The sequence below is a fragment of the Pongo pygmaeus genome, chromosome 17, assembly GCF_028885625.2.
Source record: "Pongo pygmaeus isolate AG05252 chromosome 17, NHGRI_mPonPyg2-v2.0_pri, whole genome shotgun sequence".
NCBI classification, from domain to species: domain Eukaryota; kingdom Metazoa; phylum Chordata; class Mammalia; order Primates; family Hominidae; genus Pongo; species Pongo pygmaeus.
Window position 1 is genome coordinate 70,695,877 of NC_072390.2, and position 17,749 is coordinate 70,713,625.

A 17,749-nucleotide genomic window follows, 5' to 3' on the forward strand; every position below is an offset into this window, starting at 1 on the left:
CAGCAAGAACAGGTTAACCTTTCAGGGAATGGCGGGAATCTAGTACTGTAGTCACACTTGAACACAGCAAGGTTTACACTGCACAAAAATAAACGCCTATACCTAGGGCCCATACTAGTGTCATTGTGGTAATCAAGATGACCAAGAAATGTAAAATATCTTTCTTGTTTTTTACTAAACTCAGTTTTTATTTTGAGTTACCATTCTGCCAAGTGCCAGGAAACTTAATCTGCTTAATCTCTGCTAATTGGATGACGTCAACATTTTCCTCCTCGTTTTGGGTCAATTCATAGACACTTTGGGGCCCTGTTTCTCTCCCGTACTCTGTGGCAAAGACCTGCTTGGTTCTCTACACTCCTTCTCCTTGGGATAGAGTCTGGCTCTGGTAGCAGTCTCATGGTTGGTGTTCATTTTCCAGGCTCTGGAATCACAATTGACCCCTGAATTCCTCACCCTTTGTTCCTCCTAAGGATGGATTCTTCTGCTCCAGTTGTCCATCCAATGTTGGACCCCTGGGAATTCCCAGATGTTAGATCCCAGCAGAGTCCCCATCCTCTCACCCCATCTACAATGGGTGGGCACCAGTGAATCAACAAGTCTTCCTTAACAGGAACAATTGGTCTATTGCTGTCTTATTCTTATATTAGAATATTATATGTAGAATAGTATTGTTCTAATATAAGAATATAATATATAGAATATTATAATTTTTATAATAGAACAACATTGACATTCTATATTTTACTGGGCAAAACCACAAAATCTGATTTTCTACTTTGATTTCAAAAGTTCAGTAACCTAATTGCATAAAGATTTGATAGAAATATAATTTCTTTATTAATCTTTCTTGGAGTGATTTAAATTATTTCAAAGCAAAAGGAAAGATAGAATGTAAAATTGGGACATCCTTCCGGTATTGCTATCATGAAAAGAAAATTCAGAAATGTATGCAAAATAAAGCCACCTGAAAAGTGTAGCAAATAATCCAATTCTTTAAGGAGCAGACAAACTATGAGAACAGGTGGACAAACCAAAGACTTACAATGTCTATCAACTTTTCAAATAAGCAGAGCAAATTACTGGCAGATGCAATTTGTGTCATATTAGGAAAGGGTGGGTTGACCAGGAATGTATCCCAAAGAACAGTAACAATTATTGTTAATGAAAGAGAAATGATATGACGTAAATAATAGAAAATTGGTACTACCACTTAATATGAATTTCACTGAGTTCAGTAGCATTTTTTGACAATATGAGAAAGACACACACAGAAAGAGAGAAATAGGGAGATTATCTATCTATTTATCTGTCTATCTATCATCTGTCTATCTGTCTGTTTAGAGTCTCTCTCTTTCTCTCACCTATTGAGATACTAAAACAGAACCTGTCCATAGGGGTGGCTTAACTAGTGTTTGTTGAAGGAACACAATGAAGCTAATGTAAACTCCATGTGCTCCAAATGAAACTTACAGGAGAGTCCCCCTTTAAACATGTTAAGTTCATTGAAACATATCCTTCTTTGAAAGGAAACCACTTTTATTGCATGCAGGAACTTCTTAGGTCCCATTTGCAATTTTGGTCCTCAGCTGGGATGTGCTTGCTGGCCCGATCTGATGCTTATGACTGGTTCCGATTAGCTGATCCTCATATATTGCTCTGGCTGTTAATAACTGTACTGTGAAGAGCATCCCTGCATCTTTATCAACCAAAAGAGGTCTCTGATGTGGAGGCACAGTAAATCAGCTAGGGAGAGATGGACACTGAGTTGATGGTATTGGAAAAACTGCCTAGCTATTTGAGGGAAAAATCAGATTCTTAACTCACAATGCAATAAAGTACAAAAGCAATAAAGACTTAAATGTAAAAACAAACAAGCTCATAAAAATGCAACTAGAAAAAAACAGATGAATATCTAGGTGATTTTCTGTAGAGCAACATAAAAGAAAAAATGGAAAAACACGATACATTTATCTAAATAAATCTTTAACGTTTTTATGTATCAAAAATCATGAATAACATTAAAATGCAAAAAGTAAAATGGGAAAAAACTGCCACGATTACAACAAAGGGCGGATACGTGGGGTTTACATAAATAGAGTTAAAAAAATTAAGGCCTCGATAGAAAAACAGGCAAAGGACAGTAATAGATAGTTCACAAAAGAGAAAATGGCTAATGAACATCTGGAAAAGCTGTTCAATTGCAGTAGCCCTCCCAAAATACAAATAAAACAACAAAATCTTTTCTTTAGCCTATCAAATTAGAAAAGATTTGTTTTTTTTTGTTTTTTTTTTTTTTTTTTGGCTGTGGTATCAGTCACTACGACTAGAGGCATTAAACAGCTTTCTTCATCTATTGCTGCTTGGACTGAAAACTGCTAAAATCAACATGACAATATATTTCAAACGCATTAGAAGTACTATATGAACCTAGTAATTCTTGTTATAGAAGTCTATCTTAACAAAATAATCTTAAACTCAAAGATTTATGCACACAGATTTTCGTTTAGCATAATTTACAATAGCAAAAACTGGGACTCACAGACACTCAACAATAGAGAATTCTCTATTGTTTCTTTAAAAATGATACCAATATATCATATTGGTATGACATAAAATTAGACAGTCACTAAAAATGTTACAGATCCTTTTTAGTTACATGGTAGAAAATAAATATAAAAACAAGAATGTACAATTTTATACTCCATAGGTTCGTACCAAGGCTAAAAAAATAAAGGGTAAAAAGACTGAAAGAAATCATCAAAATATTAAAAGTGGTTAAGGGTAACTCTTACTGGTGAGAATAAGGGTGTTCTCGTTTGCTTCTTTATAGCTTGTTCTCTCATTTTATACTAAGTTGTCCACAATAAACATGTATTACTTTCATAATCAGGAAAAAAAAAATCATTATTTTCAAAGAAAATCTCCAGAAGTAATCTTGCCTTTACCTGGTAGAAAACATCAGAGGAAAACATTTTGATGAATTGTTTCATAGTACTTTTTAAAGCAGGATTTCGCAGTTCTATTCAAACATAAGTCCTGAAGTAATAACTAATTTTTGGCAGGGCAATAGTAAACAGTAACTAGGCAAAAACTGTGTCTTAAAAAATGATTAAAATATCTCTATTAAAAAACACTAAAGAAAAAAATCCCTTATTTGTTCAAGGTTTAAGTAAGAACACAGACATTTCTGTTTTATTTACACCTTCATTATTAACTGACTTAAAAATTATACAGGGGGTATTTTGCTTCAGCCTTAATTTCTTGCTGTTTCTGAAAGTGTTGTTGTTTGATCTCAAGATCAGGAAGACTTATGATGTGGGGATAACTTTCCATAACCATTCTCCTCCACCTTCCCAGACTTCATTGCTTGCTTTTATAACTGTCTGTCCTTTCAAGGAAGTAACTAAAGATTCACATACTCATGAGAATCCAAGTCTATTCCCCAGAGCCAGCCCCAGGCAAAATTGTTGAAGAGCAGAAGTTAGTGGTGCTCCCTATCCTGCTCTCAAATTCTTTAATTAAATGAAACATTGCTAACTCTGTTGAGTATCTGCTACATATCAGGCATTCTGTTAAGGACTTTCACCCATACTCTTTTATTTTATCATCACAAGCGTCTTGCGAGGGCTTATTTGTCTCATTTTAAAGATGAGGACTCAGAGGCCCAGAGAGGTTAAGAAAGTTGCCCTTGGTCACACAGCTAGGCACAGTCACCATTCAAATTCATAGCCAGATCTGTATCATTTGAAAGCTGTGCTTGCTCTCACTGAGTGGGATCAATATTTTGCAATAGCCTTTCCATGCCTTTTAAACTCAATCATACAGATAGTTTATCCGCTTTCCAACTAGAATTCAAATTGTCCTTAATTTGAAACAGTCTAAAGCTTTTTAGTTTTCTCCTCAAATAATAGAAGCTTCCAGAAGAAAATGGACATCTGCCTAATTATATCTAGTAGCTCTATCAGTTTAAATAGAACCTTATTAAAGGAATTTCAGCACTTTTCAGTTTTCTCAAATTGTCACACCTTTCCCCAAACCACATCATAGATAACAAGAAAATTCACGGGCTTGTCTTTCTTTGGGCTTAACATAATTTCCCCACTAATCTAAAGATCCCCCCAGAAGTTAATTAATTTCTCAGATTCCCTTGGTAACTAATCGAGAGTTTAAAACACTAATTCTCAAAGAATTTTTGACTCTTTAATCAATTCTAATTCTGTCCTAAGTAGCTATATGCCCTCAGGCAATTTACTTTGGCCTCTGAGATACAAATTTCTCGTCTGTAAAAACCCGAATTAAAAGTATCGCCCTTCCTCTTGGGTTGTGGGTAGAATTAGATGAGATGATGTAAGTAAAGTTCTTGATACATGGGGAGTGGGGGCCGGAGGGCTCAGCAAGTCGCATCTTATTTCACACGTGCCTCTCCTTTACATATTCATGTGTCCTCTATTTAAAGGCCAGTGTGTCATACTAAGGGTTTTTCTTTTTCTCCAGGACACATTATATTTCCTATTCCTTAACTCTCTTCTAAGAGACCTTGTTTGTCAGTCATGTACTTATGCAACTTCTCCATTCCACATTACATTGAAGAACAAGACCTAACAGGATTTGGATAAAACCAGTAACAGAACACTCTTCCATCTCCCTATCCACTTCCCCCTTCCCCTCCCCCCAAAACCAAAACCAAAACCAAAAAAACCTTACAAACAAACGGGGGAAAAAAAACCCAGTGTGACAGAGAAAACCCAAAAGTTATCAATTCAGTAATCTCCATTTAGTGTCAAAAAAAGAATGTCAAAAGCGTAGCTTGCAAGTAAGAATAAAAGAGGTTTTTCATGACCAACTTTTCCCATTCTCCATTATCCCTCAGCAGCAGCTTTTGGTGTCTCTGGTACGAGGCAAGGTGTCGAGGGGGGGCCATATTAACCCCCTGTGAATGCCTGGCCAATAATTAACATCTTGGATCCGAGAACCGATACAATGAGCTGGGGGAACGGAATCTTTCTCAACCAGTAATAGGTAATGGAACGCTTTTGCTGATTTGATTATAAGGAATAACTCTTGGTGATTAAAACCAAAGCTGGGTTAAAATCCTAAAGCTGGGGGACAGCTGAAGCACCCACTTCACGACTTAAAGTTTCAGGAATATGAATTCTATGTTCAGAAAATTTCCCCACACTCTTCGCTGGCACATTCACTGATGTAGAAAATGCCAGGAGCCCCGGGGGTGTGATGTTTCCGGTGGGTAATGTCCCCCGTCCCCTCTGCCCCGGGGCCCAGACAGTTGGTGCTTAAGCGTCTACAATGTAGATCCTGCATTTTCCTCGGGCCGCCATTTGTCTACCTGTCCCATCCAGGACATCTCCCTAAATAATCTCTAAGTGGAAAAATCACGGTCCTCTAGAAGATGTATCCGGGAATGAACGTGCGTGGGGCCGTTCAAATTCCTGAGCTCAGATTTCGTTTCCCGCAGGTCAGATGGTGCGGTCGGTGGGGCCCGAGGGATGCGCACAGCTGTCCCTGAGAGGTGCTGCTCTCCCGCCACCGAAGTCGCTGGGAAATTCTGCTGCACTGACGTGTGAGACATTTTAATCTCGGATGTTCTAATCCTGCGGGCAAAAAAAAAAAAAGTTTGAACCAGGTACTAGGCTTTTGTCACGGTGAACCCCTCCCGCCCCCCGCGCCGTCCCTTCATTCACTGAGGCGAGGTGGCTTGGATTTGCACCTCGTTGAAGAAGCCTCCCATGCGACATCTCCGCCAGCACCCCGCGCGGACTTGGCTGGGCGGCGGCGTGGAGTCAGCCTGTTCCCGCACGGCGGCCGGGACCGCAGCCCCTGGGCCCGCAGTGCGCCTCTCCGTGCGCCCTCCTAGAGCGCGGGTCCCCTGCCTGTACCCGGCGCGACGCGATCTCCCTGCGAGTCGGGCTCCGCGCGCTCCCCGCGCTCCCCGCAGCCTCCGCGCAGCCCGCAGCGCCCTCCAGCCCCGCCTCGCGGCCGCGGGAACCCGGCGCCTGCAGCCCCGCCCGGAACCGACCGCCAGGCGCTGTTGCCGCCGGCCTCGCAACGCGGGGCCTCTGCCTGGCACCAGCGCCAGGTGCCTTGTCTCGGGTCGTGCTGTCGCGCGACACTGGGGACCCAAGAGGCCGCCGGCTCCTCGGCTGGCCCCGCAGCTTCCCTGCGGCTCAGCGGCCTCCTACCCAGGAGAAACCCTCATTTGATGAGAGTTTTGAATCAAGCCCAGCGTTCCCCCAGATGTTCAGCTACCTCAATTTCTAATGATTCCACAATCCCTTATGATTCATCTCTTTCCTCCTAAGGGTTGCCAATGGCTCAAAGTTTAGACTTGGGATATAAAAAACGCTATTCACAGCCTTATTAGGAGGGGTAGGTGGGGACGGGGAACTGGATACTGAATGGATTTTTAATCTACGGAGAAAAATCACTCAACTGAGACCCGGCCTCTTTAATTTTCCTTTCTGAATCTCAATGACTTCCTCTATAAAGTAAAATGCAAAACAATGATATCTCACCTGCGTCAGAAAGTTGGTCACATGGTCTCATGAAGTCTCTTTCAGGGCTAGGATCTCTATGATTTTGTGATCAATAGATTGAAATTTAAGATTAGAAACAGGTTATTTCTTGAAAGCAGTAAATGGAGGGCATTATGTGTGAATCAAGTACCAGAAGCAGGGGGTCTTTGTCTCTCCCTCTCCCCAGATGGGGCAGGGTCTCCACACTCCGAAATGTTAGTGTCAGTAACACATAATCAGGAAGTCGAATATGCGGATTATCTAGTCCTTTGGGATTCTTTGCACCATTGATTCTTTCCACTAGTATTGATAACCCAAAGTTAATGACATATTGTGAGTTTCTCTTCTTTGCCTTCATGTTTTCAATCCTGGAGACAGAAAAAGGAACTAATTCTCTTCTTTTAAAACAAAAACAAAAACAGAAAAAATCAATCCCATTGATCAATGTGGAAAACCAAAGACCCAAGACTCCCCTGTGCCAAATCCCTCCCATGACCCTCCACTGTGATTCAAATTGGAGTGTTCTGGAAAATGCCGGTTCGAATTGCAAGGAGGCAGAATCAATCTCTCTCTCTCTCTCTTAAAAGGAGACACAGGCACTTCTCAGGGACATTCCCTTATGTCTTTTTGATGCAGGAGGTTTAAGAGTCTCCATCTTAAAGCCTGCTGAGTTGGCTGAATGCTGACTTTATTTGTGCCCACTATGAGCAGTGTAGTGCCCAGTCCTCAGAAAGAATCTAGAGTATTTTTACAGAACGAATTGCCTTTGTTTACCTTTGTGAATCATTTCATGCATGTTGTTGTTTTTGACCCACCCTTTTGCTAGGATACAAGAGCCAACCTTCTGTAAGTGGGGGAGAAAAAGAAGGAAGATGTGTGAGCTCCCCCTGGTGCTTTCCCGAATTCAGGCCGACTGAAAGGAGCTTCAAGGAAACACGTCTACACAGGCATCAGGAAAAAGAAAATATCTGGATTATTTCCTTTAAAAAAGCCTGTTTCCATGCTGGTGGGCCTCAGAGCAAGACTTCCAGGCTTCGGGCCTGAATTCTGTATGTCATCTTAGGAGGAATTCTTGCCTTGTCAGGGAACGTGTTTCTAAAACAAAATTTCAAGTGGGGGATTTGCCAAGCTATCCTGCAGACAGGATTACTCTTGGATTCAAACGGGATTACTTTTTGTCCAGAATTGTTCTCTTTGTTAGGCTAGGTATTCTTTGAATAATTTTCACACATTTCTCTTTGTATGTGTTGACAGCACAAAGATATCACAGGAATCTGGTACCAGCCAATTTGACCGGTGGTGCCTTTAATTCCAGACGATATCTCCTATCCTAATAATAACCTGTATTCCTAACGGCCTCTTTAACACTGGGGGTCAGGGACTTCTGTGGACTCCAGTCATCTGTGAAGATCGTGGGGGAGATTTCACTCAGTCTATTCCATATATCCAGTATAGTGGCCTGAAACAATTTATCGGTGTGTAGTCAGTCAGTCCTGCTCTTGGTCCATACAGTGGAGAGTCTAAAAGATGTGTGAAATACATTCCCTACCTACACATGGGCAAATCACTTAAGGAACAAACTTTAGTGTTCACTAACACAGTTAAAATGGATGGGCCAACATTATCATGGTTCTTTCACCTCCTAAGTAAATGCAAAGCTTTTCTTCACTCCATTTTGTATGTGTAATTTTGATTGAGTGGGAATCTTGTAAAGCCAAAAATGGAACTGAAAGCCCACTCATAAGACTGTAAGTCTTTTTTTTTTAATTTTTAATTTTTCTTTTCAGACAGGGTATTGCTGTGTCATCAGGGCTCACTGCAACCTCTGCCTCCCAGGATCAAGTGATCCTCCCACCTCAGCCTCCTGAGTAGCTGGGACTTACTGGTGTGCACCACCACAGCTGGCTAATTGTTAGAATTTTTTTTTTTTTTTTTTTTTTGTAGAGACAAGGTTTTACCATGTTGTCCAGGCTAGTCTTGAATTCATGGACTCAGGTTAACCACCTGCCCCAGCCTCCTAGAGTGCTGGGATTTACAGGCATGAGCCACCATGCCTGGCCAAGACCATAAATCTTAATTAATCTAGTTCATAGTCTCAAATTCATTCTACTCTCTGATTTTTATTTCTCCCAACTTACTGTGCGCACGCCCTCCCCCTTTTTAATGACATTTCTCTGATTTGCACTGCCATTCTCTCTCCTACTCCAGTGATCCAGCACTCACAATTCATTTTGTCATAGGTGAGGCTTACCTCTTTCCTGTCAGTTCTTCACCTGTACAGATTGCTTCCTTTTCTCTTTTTGCACTTATTGTTTGCATCACCCAATGACTTCTTGTAGAGAGCCCCATTCTGCGGTTGATAAAACCCACACATGCATGTATATTACATCTGGCTCGGAATTGGAAGCTCCATGGAGAAAGGAAATGGCTTTTGTTTCTTCAGTATCTTCACACTCCCAAGTGTGCTGATATCTTTAGTCGTTCTTAGCTAAATGAGTCCATTGAAATAATAATCTGGAGGGATTTTTTTAAATCTCAAAAATTTTCTAAGTCCCATGTCTCTTAAATGAAAAATTGTCAAATGAAGGAGCCATTTGCAGGATTTTAATTTATGTATTAATGGTACTCTGCTTCCACCCCAAAAGGATTTAAGGTGAGCTTAAAATATGAAAATGAGATAAGATTATTAATTCTATCCATGCAAGCTCTAAAATCTTCTATTTCTGGATACTAATCTAAACAATGAAGAGGTTATTTTTTAAAGACAAAAGGTGTGCTTTATAATATCTCTCATTATCATGTTAAGAAAAAAAACAAAAACACAGATAAAAAATTTCAGAAATATTTTTGCATTTTCTTTGCATATCATACACATACACACACACACATACATACATACACAGTCACACTAGAACTGTACTGGCAGTGAACATAGGTTGTTTAAAGTATAGCTATTCAACTGTCATATAAAGTGAAATCTATATTTTCTCTCTCCCTATATGACTATATATTTAACATCTCTATGCATATGTGTGTGCATACATATGTATATGTTATATACACACACTCCACATTATTATTTCAAAGGGGATTTTGCTCCTTCTGGCTACCAGCAATAACTAGTCAATATTTACACTCTTGAATATCGATGACATCATGCATACACAGGAAAGCTGTGGAAAATATCTCCATCTTCAAACAGAGTTTTAATTATTTGTGAAGACTTCAATTGTTCACTAATGTCATGGATTGGTCCTCACAGTGTGAAGTGCAACTGCCCAGATCCCCCACAGTATTATAAATAGTCTTCTAAAGCCGGGTTGATTGATGTTTGGCATAAAACTCTATTCCTCTGAGCACATATATTCCTTCTGTTCACCGTTTTCACAGAAAAATACCAGGGCTGATTTTTTATTCAAATCTCCAATTTATGCAGGGTTTAAACTACTAAATACTTAAAGCTGTTTTCAGATCTTTCCCCCTTTTTCTGTTAGGTAGGTAACTAAATCTTTGGCTTCAATGCAAATAAGAATTGGAGATTTAGCAGATTGCTGTGGGGGAGAGGAAGAGTTTATTAATTATATTGAGAAATAATATGCTTCTTTGACACTAATGTCCCATCTTTCTCCATCCCAAGTATCCTATGGGACAACTTTAAAGCCTTTATCAGGGTCTAGATTACTGCATTTATGGTTCCTTAGAAGTAGGAATTTAATGAATGGCATTCTGAGTTGAAGAGAGAATTTGAAGGTTTAAGCTGCAACGGTGAAACAATTTTTTTCAAAGTAGGTGGCAGGGATTGTAATATAAAACATCAAAAAAAGCACAATAAAATACATTTTCATGAGTGTTAATAAATTTTTAATACTGATGAAATGTAAATTTTTCCTTCATGACCCTTATCTGCATTCAACAGAGTCCAACAGAAAACTTTTAAGTACCTGTTTAAAGCAATTTACAAGATACTGCAGAGATTCCCAGCAATAAAGAGTGATAAGTGCTCTTCTTAAAAATTTTTATATTGACAATATTAAAACCAAGTACCTTATCCAGATTCAACTGGTTTTGGCCAGTGCCTGTACTGGCACCTTTATCAAGAGTGCATACTTACTTTATAGGCTCTATATTAGAAACAAATTCTGCTTGAATACAATTCTGAAAGTGCTGTTACCTGATGGATAGCAATAATTGTTAATTATTATATGATACTTATTACATGCCAGACACTGTGCTAGGCACATTCCATGTATGATTGCATTAAGTTTTTATAACTATAATCTTCTCTCAGTATCTGTAGGAGATTGGTTCCCGGACCCCCGAAAATACCAAAATCAGTGGATGCTCAAGTCCCTGATAGAAAATGGCATAGTATTTATATATAATCTATGCACATTTTCCTGTATACTTAAACTCATCTCTAGATTATTTATAATGCCAGATATAAGGTAAATGATATGTAAATACTTTCTATAGTGTATTATTTATGGAATAAAGAAAAGAAAAAAAAAAGTCTGTACCTGTTAAGCACAGACAAAATATTTCCCCCAAATATTTTTGATTCATGATTGGTTGAATCTACAGATGTAGAACCTATAGATACGGAGGACTGATTACTCCACGAAGGAAATTATATTATTGTCACAGTTTAAATGATGAGAATTCTGAGGCATAAAGAGTTAAAGTGATTTGCCTAAACTTACCTCCTTAATAAGGGTAGGAACAGAGCTCTTAGGATAGTGGATAGTCTGACCCCACTATGCACTACCTTAGGAGTTGGTAAACTTTTTCCATAAAGGACCAGAGAGTAAATATTTTACGGTTTGTAAGCCATGCAGTCTTTGTCACAACTATTTAGCTCTGCCACTGTAGTGTGAAAGCAGTTCTACATAATATGTAAATAAATTGTGGTGTTCTGTTCCAATAAAGCTTTATTTAAAAAAAAATGGTGGACCAGATTTGCCTTATGGGCCATAGTTTGCTAGCCCCTGTGCTGTTCTATTCTGCCTGCATCCTTGGTGCAAAGAAAACCAACCAAATGGACATCACATTGGAACAGGTAAATCTCCATGCTGGTTCTGTCTTCTGAGTAGGCAAAAGCAGAAGGTGTGAACTGAGGGCCTCAAAAACTGCCTCCCACCTTGGCATTTGACCCTAGGCATCATTGTTGGACACTTTGGAAGGCTTCAGTCAGAACATGCTTATAGGCTGGGTGTGGTGGTACATGGTTGTAATCCCAGCTATTCAGGAGAGTGAGGTGGGAGGATCTCTTGAGACCAGGAGTTTATGTTGACCAGCCTGGGCAACATAATGAGACCTTGTTTCTACAAAAAAACAAAACAAAACAAAAAACTTAAAAATTAGCCAGTGTAGTGGTGTGCACCTATAGTCCCAGCTACTTGAGAGGCTGAGATGAGATGATTGCTTGAGACCAGGAGATGGAGGCTGCAGTGAGATGTGATCAGGCCATTGCACTCCAACTTGGATGACACAGCAAGGTCCTGTCTCTCTGAAAAAAAAAAAAAAGAATGTACTTGAAAGGATAATGTCTTGCATTAATGTATGTGTCCTCATTATTATTGCATTGTGGTTTACTAGTACTATAGTTAAGCTGGAATCCAACTCCTGAATTTCTGGAGCCCTGAAGACCACTTAGTCTTACTCACAAGATGAGCTTTCTTCATTCTCTAGGAATTATTGGAGCCCCAAGTTACACTTACTGCAGAGCCTATTTTGTTTAATTGAAGTTTTAATCTGTTTCCCTGGATCTGTATGGCTGAGCTGGTGACTCACTGGTTTTCTAGTCCACTGGCTTGAAGATATGTCTTACATTTCCAAGTCTCTGAACCAGATAGGCCAAGGATTAAGTCTCATCCACCTATTGGCCAACTTTTCTGGTGCTGGCTGCCTCTCTGGAATTCTATTTCCACCTGCTCCTAGATCCTTCATTACCACAGTGCATCCATGGCCATGTGAAGTAGATACTATTTCCCCTGCCAGTGTCGACCCATTGTGCTCCCCATCAGATGCTGTATTCTTCAGGACAAATCAAACTTCTTAGCCACTGAAGGTTATCAGGAGCAGCCAGCCAGGCCCAGTGGACAGATGAAAGCCCAGTCCCCTGGGTCCTTTCAGCTGGCTCTGTCCAAGGCAGACCATGGGGCACAGATAGCAAGATGGGGTGGGGTCAAGAAAGCAAGCTCCCTTACCCTACAGCTTTGCCTAAAGTGAAATATTTCATTTCTCTCATACTCAAGAGCTAAATAAGATGACTATAAGAGTATTGTTATTATAAGAAAATTGCACAAGGATTTGGCCTGACATTTCTCTGAAATATCATAATAATGGGAATACAGTTTTGGCCTGACTAGCAAAATTTCAGATGCAATTTGGTGAAAGAAAAACCAAAATGATAGTTGATAATTAAAAAGGACCAAGGTGAAAACTTAGCTGTCATATGACCAACAATGCTTTCTCTCCTCTTTCCATACTAACATCTTTTAAAATCAATTTTTATCAAAAATCTCAGTGATTATTTTGTATTAAAGAACTAAGTGGATTTTTTAACCAGGAGGAAAATTCTCTAGTGTTGCGTTTAATCCTTAAATACCAATCAACAAATCTTTTAAAGTTCTTTAAATCACCACAAGATGAAAGAATTCTTTGGATTCAAAGCCAAAGAAGTAATCCCTTGTCTTGTGTATGACCAAAAAGAATGATTGTAAGCAATGAGCCCTGCTTTTGAGTAGATTATAGTGTCACTGGGAGATAAAATTAACATATGAGAGACAATTATAACAACTAAATGCTATGGCAGTCATAGTCTATGAGTTTAGAGTAGAGAAGGATGACTAAACACTGGAATAAGTGCTTTGCAGTGAAGGTTGGGTTCAAAGTGGTTGACAGGAAGCCACTGATGGTTTTGTATGAGGGAATGACCCAAATGTCAGTTCCTAGTGGTTAGAGGTGCCTGAATCTTTTTGGTAACTCAAATAGCACACATCGTGGCATAGAGTACATGCTTAAGAAAAGTTTTTTTAGTATGAAAATGAAATTTTAAGGAGATTAGTGTGTGGTGCAGACCATATGTTACAGAGATTGAAATTAGAGAAAAAAAGATGGCAACCTTTTTGATGACCAGTAGTATGTCTTGATTGTTTTTGCCAGTCAGATGTGTAACAGCTACCAGTACTAGGTAAGCTCTCAAGACATATTCAGTAAATTCAGCAAATTAGTCCTGGACATCAATTAGCAGGTTTAAAAAATTGTCTTAATATTCCAAAAAATGTAAACTCCAAATTTAATACAAGGAAGTTGATCTCCTTTCTTGAGTGAAATGAAGGAATGATTGTATGCTGTACTTTCAAGGAAAGTAGCATGGTAAAAAAAAAACTCATGGGCATAGGGGTCAGACAGATCTCAGCAAGGAACTTGGCCATATCAGTTGTTTGTTTGTTATTAGCTGGGTGACCTTCAATGAGGTCAGTGTTCTATGCTTCAGTTCTGTAACTTGAAAAACAGGGACAATGATGTATAAAATATCAGCACAGAATCCGATACAAGGTAGATCATTCATAGATACTCATTTCATTTTTCTTTCTCCTCCTATAGAATTGAATGGAATGTGAATCTACACTCAGGTGAAGCCAGGGTATTTTGAACGTCCCTACAAGACTGAAGCACCACTGGGGAATAAGTAATAGAGATGCTATCATTGTGGAGGTCATAATGCTTGTCCTGAACACGAGGGGTCTCTAGTGGTGAGTACAAAGGGGAAAGCTCTGAGCACTGAGTAAGCCTGGTGGAATATTCACCATTAGTGCTCAAGAGGCAATAGGGAAGAAGATAGTATTAAAAATAAATAAATAAATAAATAAAATTTAAATGCAATGGAAGGCAAAAGAGCAAAAGAGATCATTCATTATTGTTGGTCAATAAAAATATATAAATTCTTTAGATTTTGCAAAGTTATTTCATTACACATGGATGTATTAACTAGTGAAAATGGGTCTTAATGAAAGCTTAAAGTGAGCTAGCTCTGTTCAACTAAAAATGAGTTTCTTTTATTCCTCATGCGAACAAGAAAAGGGGTCTGTTTAGTTAAGCAGAAAAGTGCTGGGAAACATTTGCACATGTTGTTTTTTCTGCAGTGGGGGAAACAAGCTTAACAGAGGATTGAAAGCTGATGCCTCCAAACTGTAAGGAGAAGTTTGTGAAGCCTAGAAATTTTCAAAGGGAATTGGCACACGGGCTGTTCTCATGGGCAACAGTAGGTGGAACAATTGACTGAAGTCTAAGTAGAGTTTCTTGCTCCACAGAGACCACCTTTTTACTGCTGGCTTCTCCTTTTTATTCTATTTCCCAGTCCTTGCCCTGGATGCAGGAGTTGCACTGAGAGAAAAGTTGCAGCATCTCCTAAGGCCCTGAGGTGGACTGTGTGATGGTTCATTCTTGGCTGGAGTGGCCTTGTCCTGGAAATGACTATGTAGCCTCCTCTGAACCCAGATCATTGCAGTGCACTGGAGCATCAGCTTTGTTTGTGATCTATCAGTTTTTTCATTTTCTTGCCACTGCCCACATGTGATCACCTCTGTCTTTAAAATGAAACTGCTGAGTGATTTGCCAAGGTTGCATGAAAAGGCAGATTGTAAAGCTAAGATTAGAATAGAGGTCTTCAGGCTCCAGGAGTTTGTTTCTGTAGACCAGTGATCATCAACAGACAGGAGACACAACTTCTCCACCTCTCTGCCCCTACTCAGATAGAATATAATAATCTAGGGGAAGAGAGTGTAGTTTCGAAAAACACTTAAAGAAAAAATCCTTCTAAGTACCTACTGTTTTCACAACCAAGCCACCCAAGGTTTTCTGTTCAAAATCTTCTTGGTGAGGGGACAAGCAAATGTTGAACGTGGTACTAGTAACCATGTGGCTGCCACAGAGACCATGGCTTCAGAGACACAAAGGAAGGTGAAGACTGAGAAATATCCCCTGGATTTGCCAGATAGAAAGCATTTAGTAATCTTTAAGAGCCTAGTTTCAGTACTGCAGGGAAAATGGAAGCCAGGTTGCAGGAATTAAGAAAAGAATAGATGAGGAAAAGTGCAGGCTTGCATGAAACAGAGAAGTAAAAGTATGGAAAGAAATTGAATTAGAACCTTTGGCAGGATCAAGGCTTTGTCTCCTGGCCGACTGCGTAGGGAGTCCCCACCCCCAGTTCCTCCATCTCTCTCATTTAATGCACTGTTACTTAGCAGTTTACATAAAAAGGCAGAGGGGATATATCTCCATACATTGACATATTTAATATATTAATAGATTTTTTTTCTATCCTTGAGGTAATTGCATTTCTTTACTTGTTTCCTGAGGACATCCTCCTGATCTCTGCAACCCTCCCTTTTCCCTATCCCAGGACTAGACAGCTAGACAGTGAGTCACCCAGAACAAAGGCTAAAAATATTTGAAAATCCTCTGGTCTTAGTGTAAATCAGAAAGATTTGAATGCATACTTGTTGAGTGAGTTTTGCTGCCTTCAGAGACTAATCTAGTTCAGAGTTTTAATTATATATCCCCAGGGGCAGGGTAAGAGGAGGGGGAGAATGCACTATAGAAATAGAGGCAGGAGGTGAAGGAACTACAGATCTCTACCAGGGAAGGCACTCTCCGTCCCCAACCCTGGTGAAGTGCATGGAAGCCCACTTAGCACCCAGCTGCCCTTCTCATTGACCACGAGTAAGAGCCATCTTTGAGCAGCATTTAATATGGCACTCTAGAGCTAGGTTTGTGTACTCCCGAGACCCTGCCCAGGCTTCATCTATCTTACAACAACCCTAGGTGTGGGGCTCAAGGTGGTGATAACAACAAAAAGAGAGGAAGCCCCTGCTTCTCTCCAAAGAGGCATTAGCTGGAGCTAGACTGAACTCTTCCACAGGACAAGGAAAGTGGTAGAAGACACTATCCTGTTATGTATGTCTTCATGAGTAGAAGTGGGTCTTTCTCATTGTACTGGGCTATTCTTGAAGGCAAAAATAATATCTTTTTTACCTTTGCATACTCAACAGCTGGATAGTACTTGGCATAGAGCTTAATTAATGTTTGTTGGATGAATAAATGAGCAAATGGCTGACTGACAAATACATAAAAGTGAAAATATTTAAAGGTAGGAGGAAGAAGTAGCCAAAGAGAGAGACAGAGGAGAGGTAAAAGATGTTAGTAGAAGGAAGAATGATCATTTAAACTGAGCCAAGCAATGATCGGGGCAGAAAAGGTTGAAGAATAGATCCAAGTTCGTTCAGAGCTTGGAAAAAGGGATGAAATGATAGAAGGTTAGTCTCTGATATGTTGAAATGAAAAAAAAAAAAAAGTCATATTCTTAATTGCCTCAGTTGAATTTAGTTAACACTAAATTTATCTTCTTTATAGTTCCATTTCTGACCATAATACATGCCTTATACAGTTGACAGGTAAGAAATAATCAAGATGGTCGTAGCCTCCATAAAAAATAAAGGCACAGGGCTGTAATTTAAGTCTTTTGGTATTCATATATAGAGAAGCATGTCACCACCACCACCAGATAACTCTCTTTATGATCTAAAGACAGAATTCTGCTGTAAGAGTATGTTCCAAGTGCCAGATAGAATGTGTGCTCTTCTACTTTTGAGAGTGGTTTCATGTTTACTCACTCACTGATTTTTCACTCTGGGCCCTGTATTCACTCATTTAGAGGCACCAATTCAGCTCCTCTTCTGTGGAGAGACTACATGGGTGCTGAAGAAACAAAGACACAATGCAGCTCCTCTCAAAGGAGTTCAGAGCTTAGCAGGGGAGACAGACCCACGAATGCATAGTTACGCATCAATGTGCTGCAAGAGCACTGAAGCCCAAGCCCAAGCGGCCTGAGTCCCAGCGTGTCTGACTCCTCCCCATCCTGCCCTCCCACACCACAACCCAATCCATCCTATTGACTGCCTGCTTTATCCCCCATGCAGCTCTCAGCCTGGACACTGTATCCAGAATCCTGGGCTCTAGCAACGACTGGAGCTCTGAAGCTCATCTTGGTTCTCCCAGTCTCTCTCCCAGGAGCTTAGATCTTGCCTCCTCCCTGGTGAACACAGCTAGAACCTGTGCTCTGAATTCTCCTCTACTCCAATGCCACTTTGTTCCACTTGTTGTCCAATCCTACTTTGATCTAGACAAGACCTTTGGACACTGGCTTTGGACTGCCT

At 39.9% G+C, this 17,749-nt stretch overlaps 1 protein-coding gene across 1 annotated transcript; it reads right to left on the minus strand.

Moving 5' to 3' along the window:
• Positions 1–3,064: 3,064 nt before the first annotated feature.
• Positions 3,065–8,879, minus strand: LOC134738449 (uncharacterized). Its single transcript, XM_063653615.1, has 4 exons — positions 8,782–8,879; positions 6,682–6,898; positions 5,895–6,193; positions 3,065–5,609 (listed from the first exon to the last, which is right to left on the minus strand). Exons 1-4 carry the CDS (start codon positions 8,877–8,879, stop codon positions 5,378–5,380), a joined length of 846 nt encoding a protein of 281 aa, XP_063509685.1. The 3' UTR covers positions 3,065–5,377.
• Positions 8,880–17,749: the final 8,870 nt, after the last annotated feature.

Coding starts and splice junctions, on each gene's coding strand:
- LOC134738449 (XM_063653615.1), bottom strand. CDS start 8,879: ATGGGGCTCTCTACAAGAAGTCATTGGGTGATGCAAACAATAAGTGCA. Junction 6,899..8,781: donor GAAGAACTGACAGGAAAGAG/GTAAGCCTCACC, acceptor TTCTGTCTCCAG/GATTGAAAACATGAAGGCAA. Junction 6,194..6,681: donor ACAAAGACCCCCTGCTTCTG/GTACTTGATTCA, acceptor TCTCCTGGGTAG/GAGGCCGCTGAGCCGCAGGG.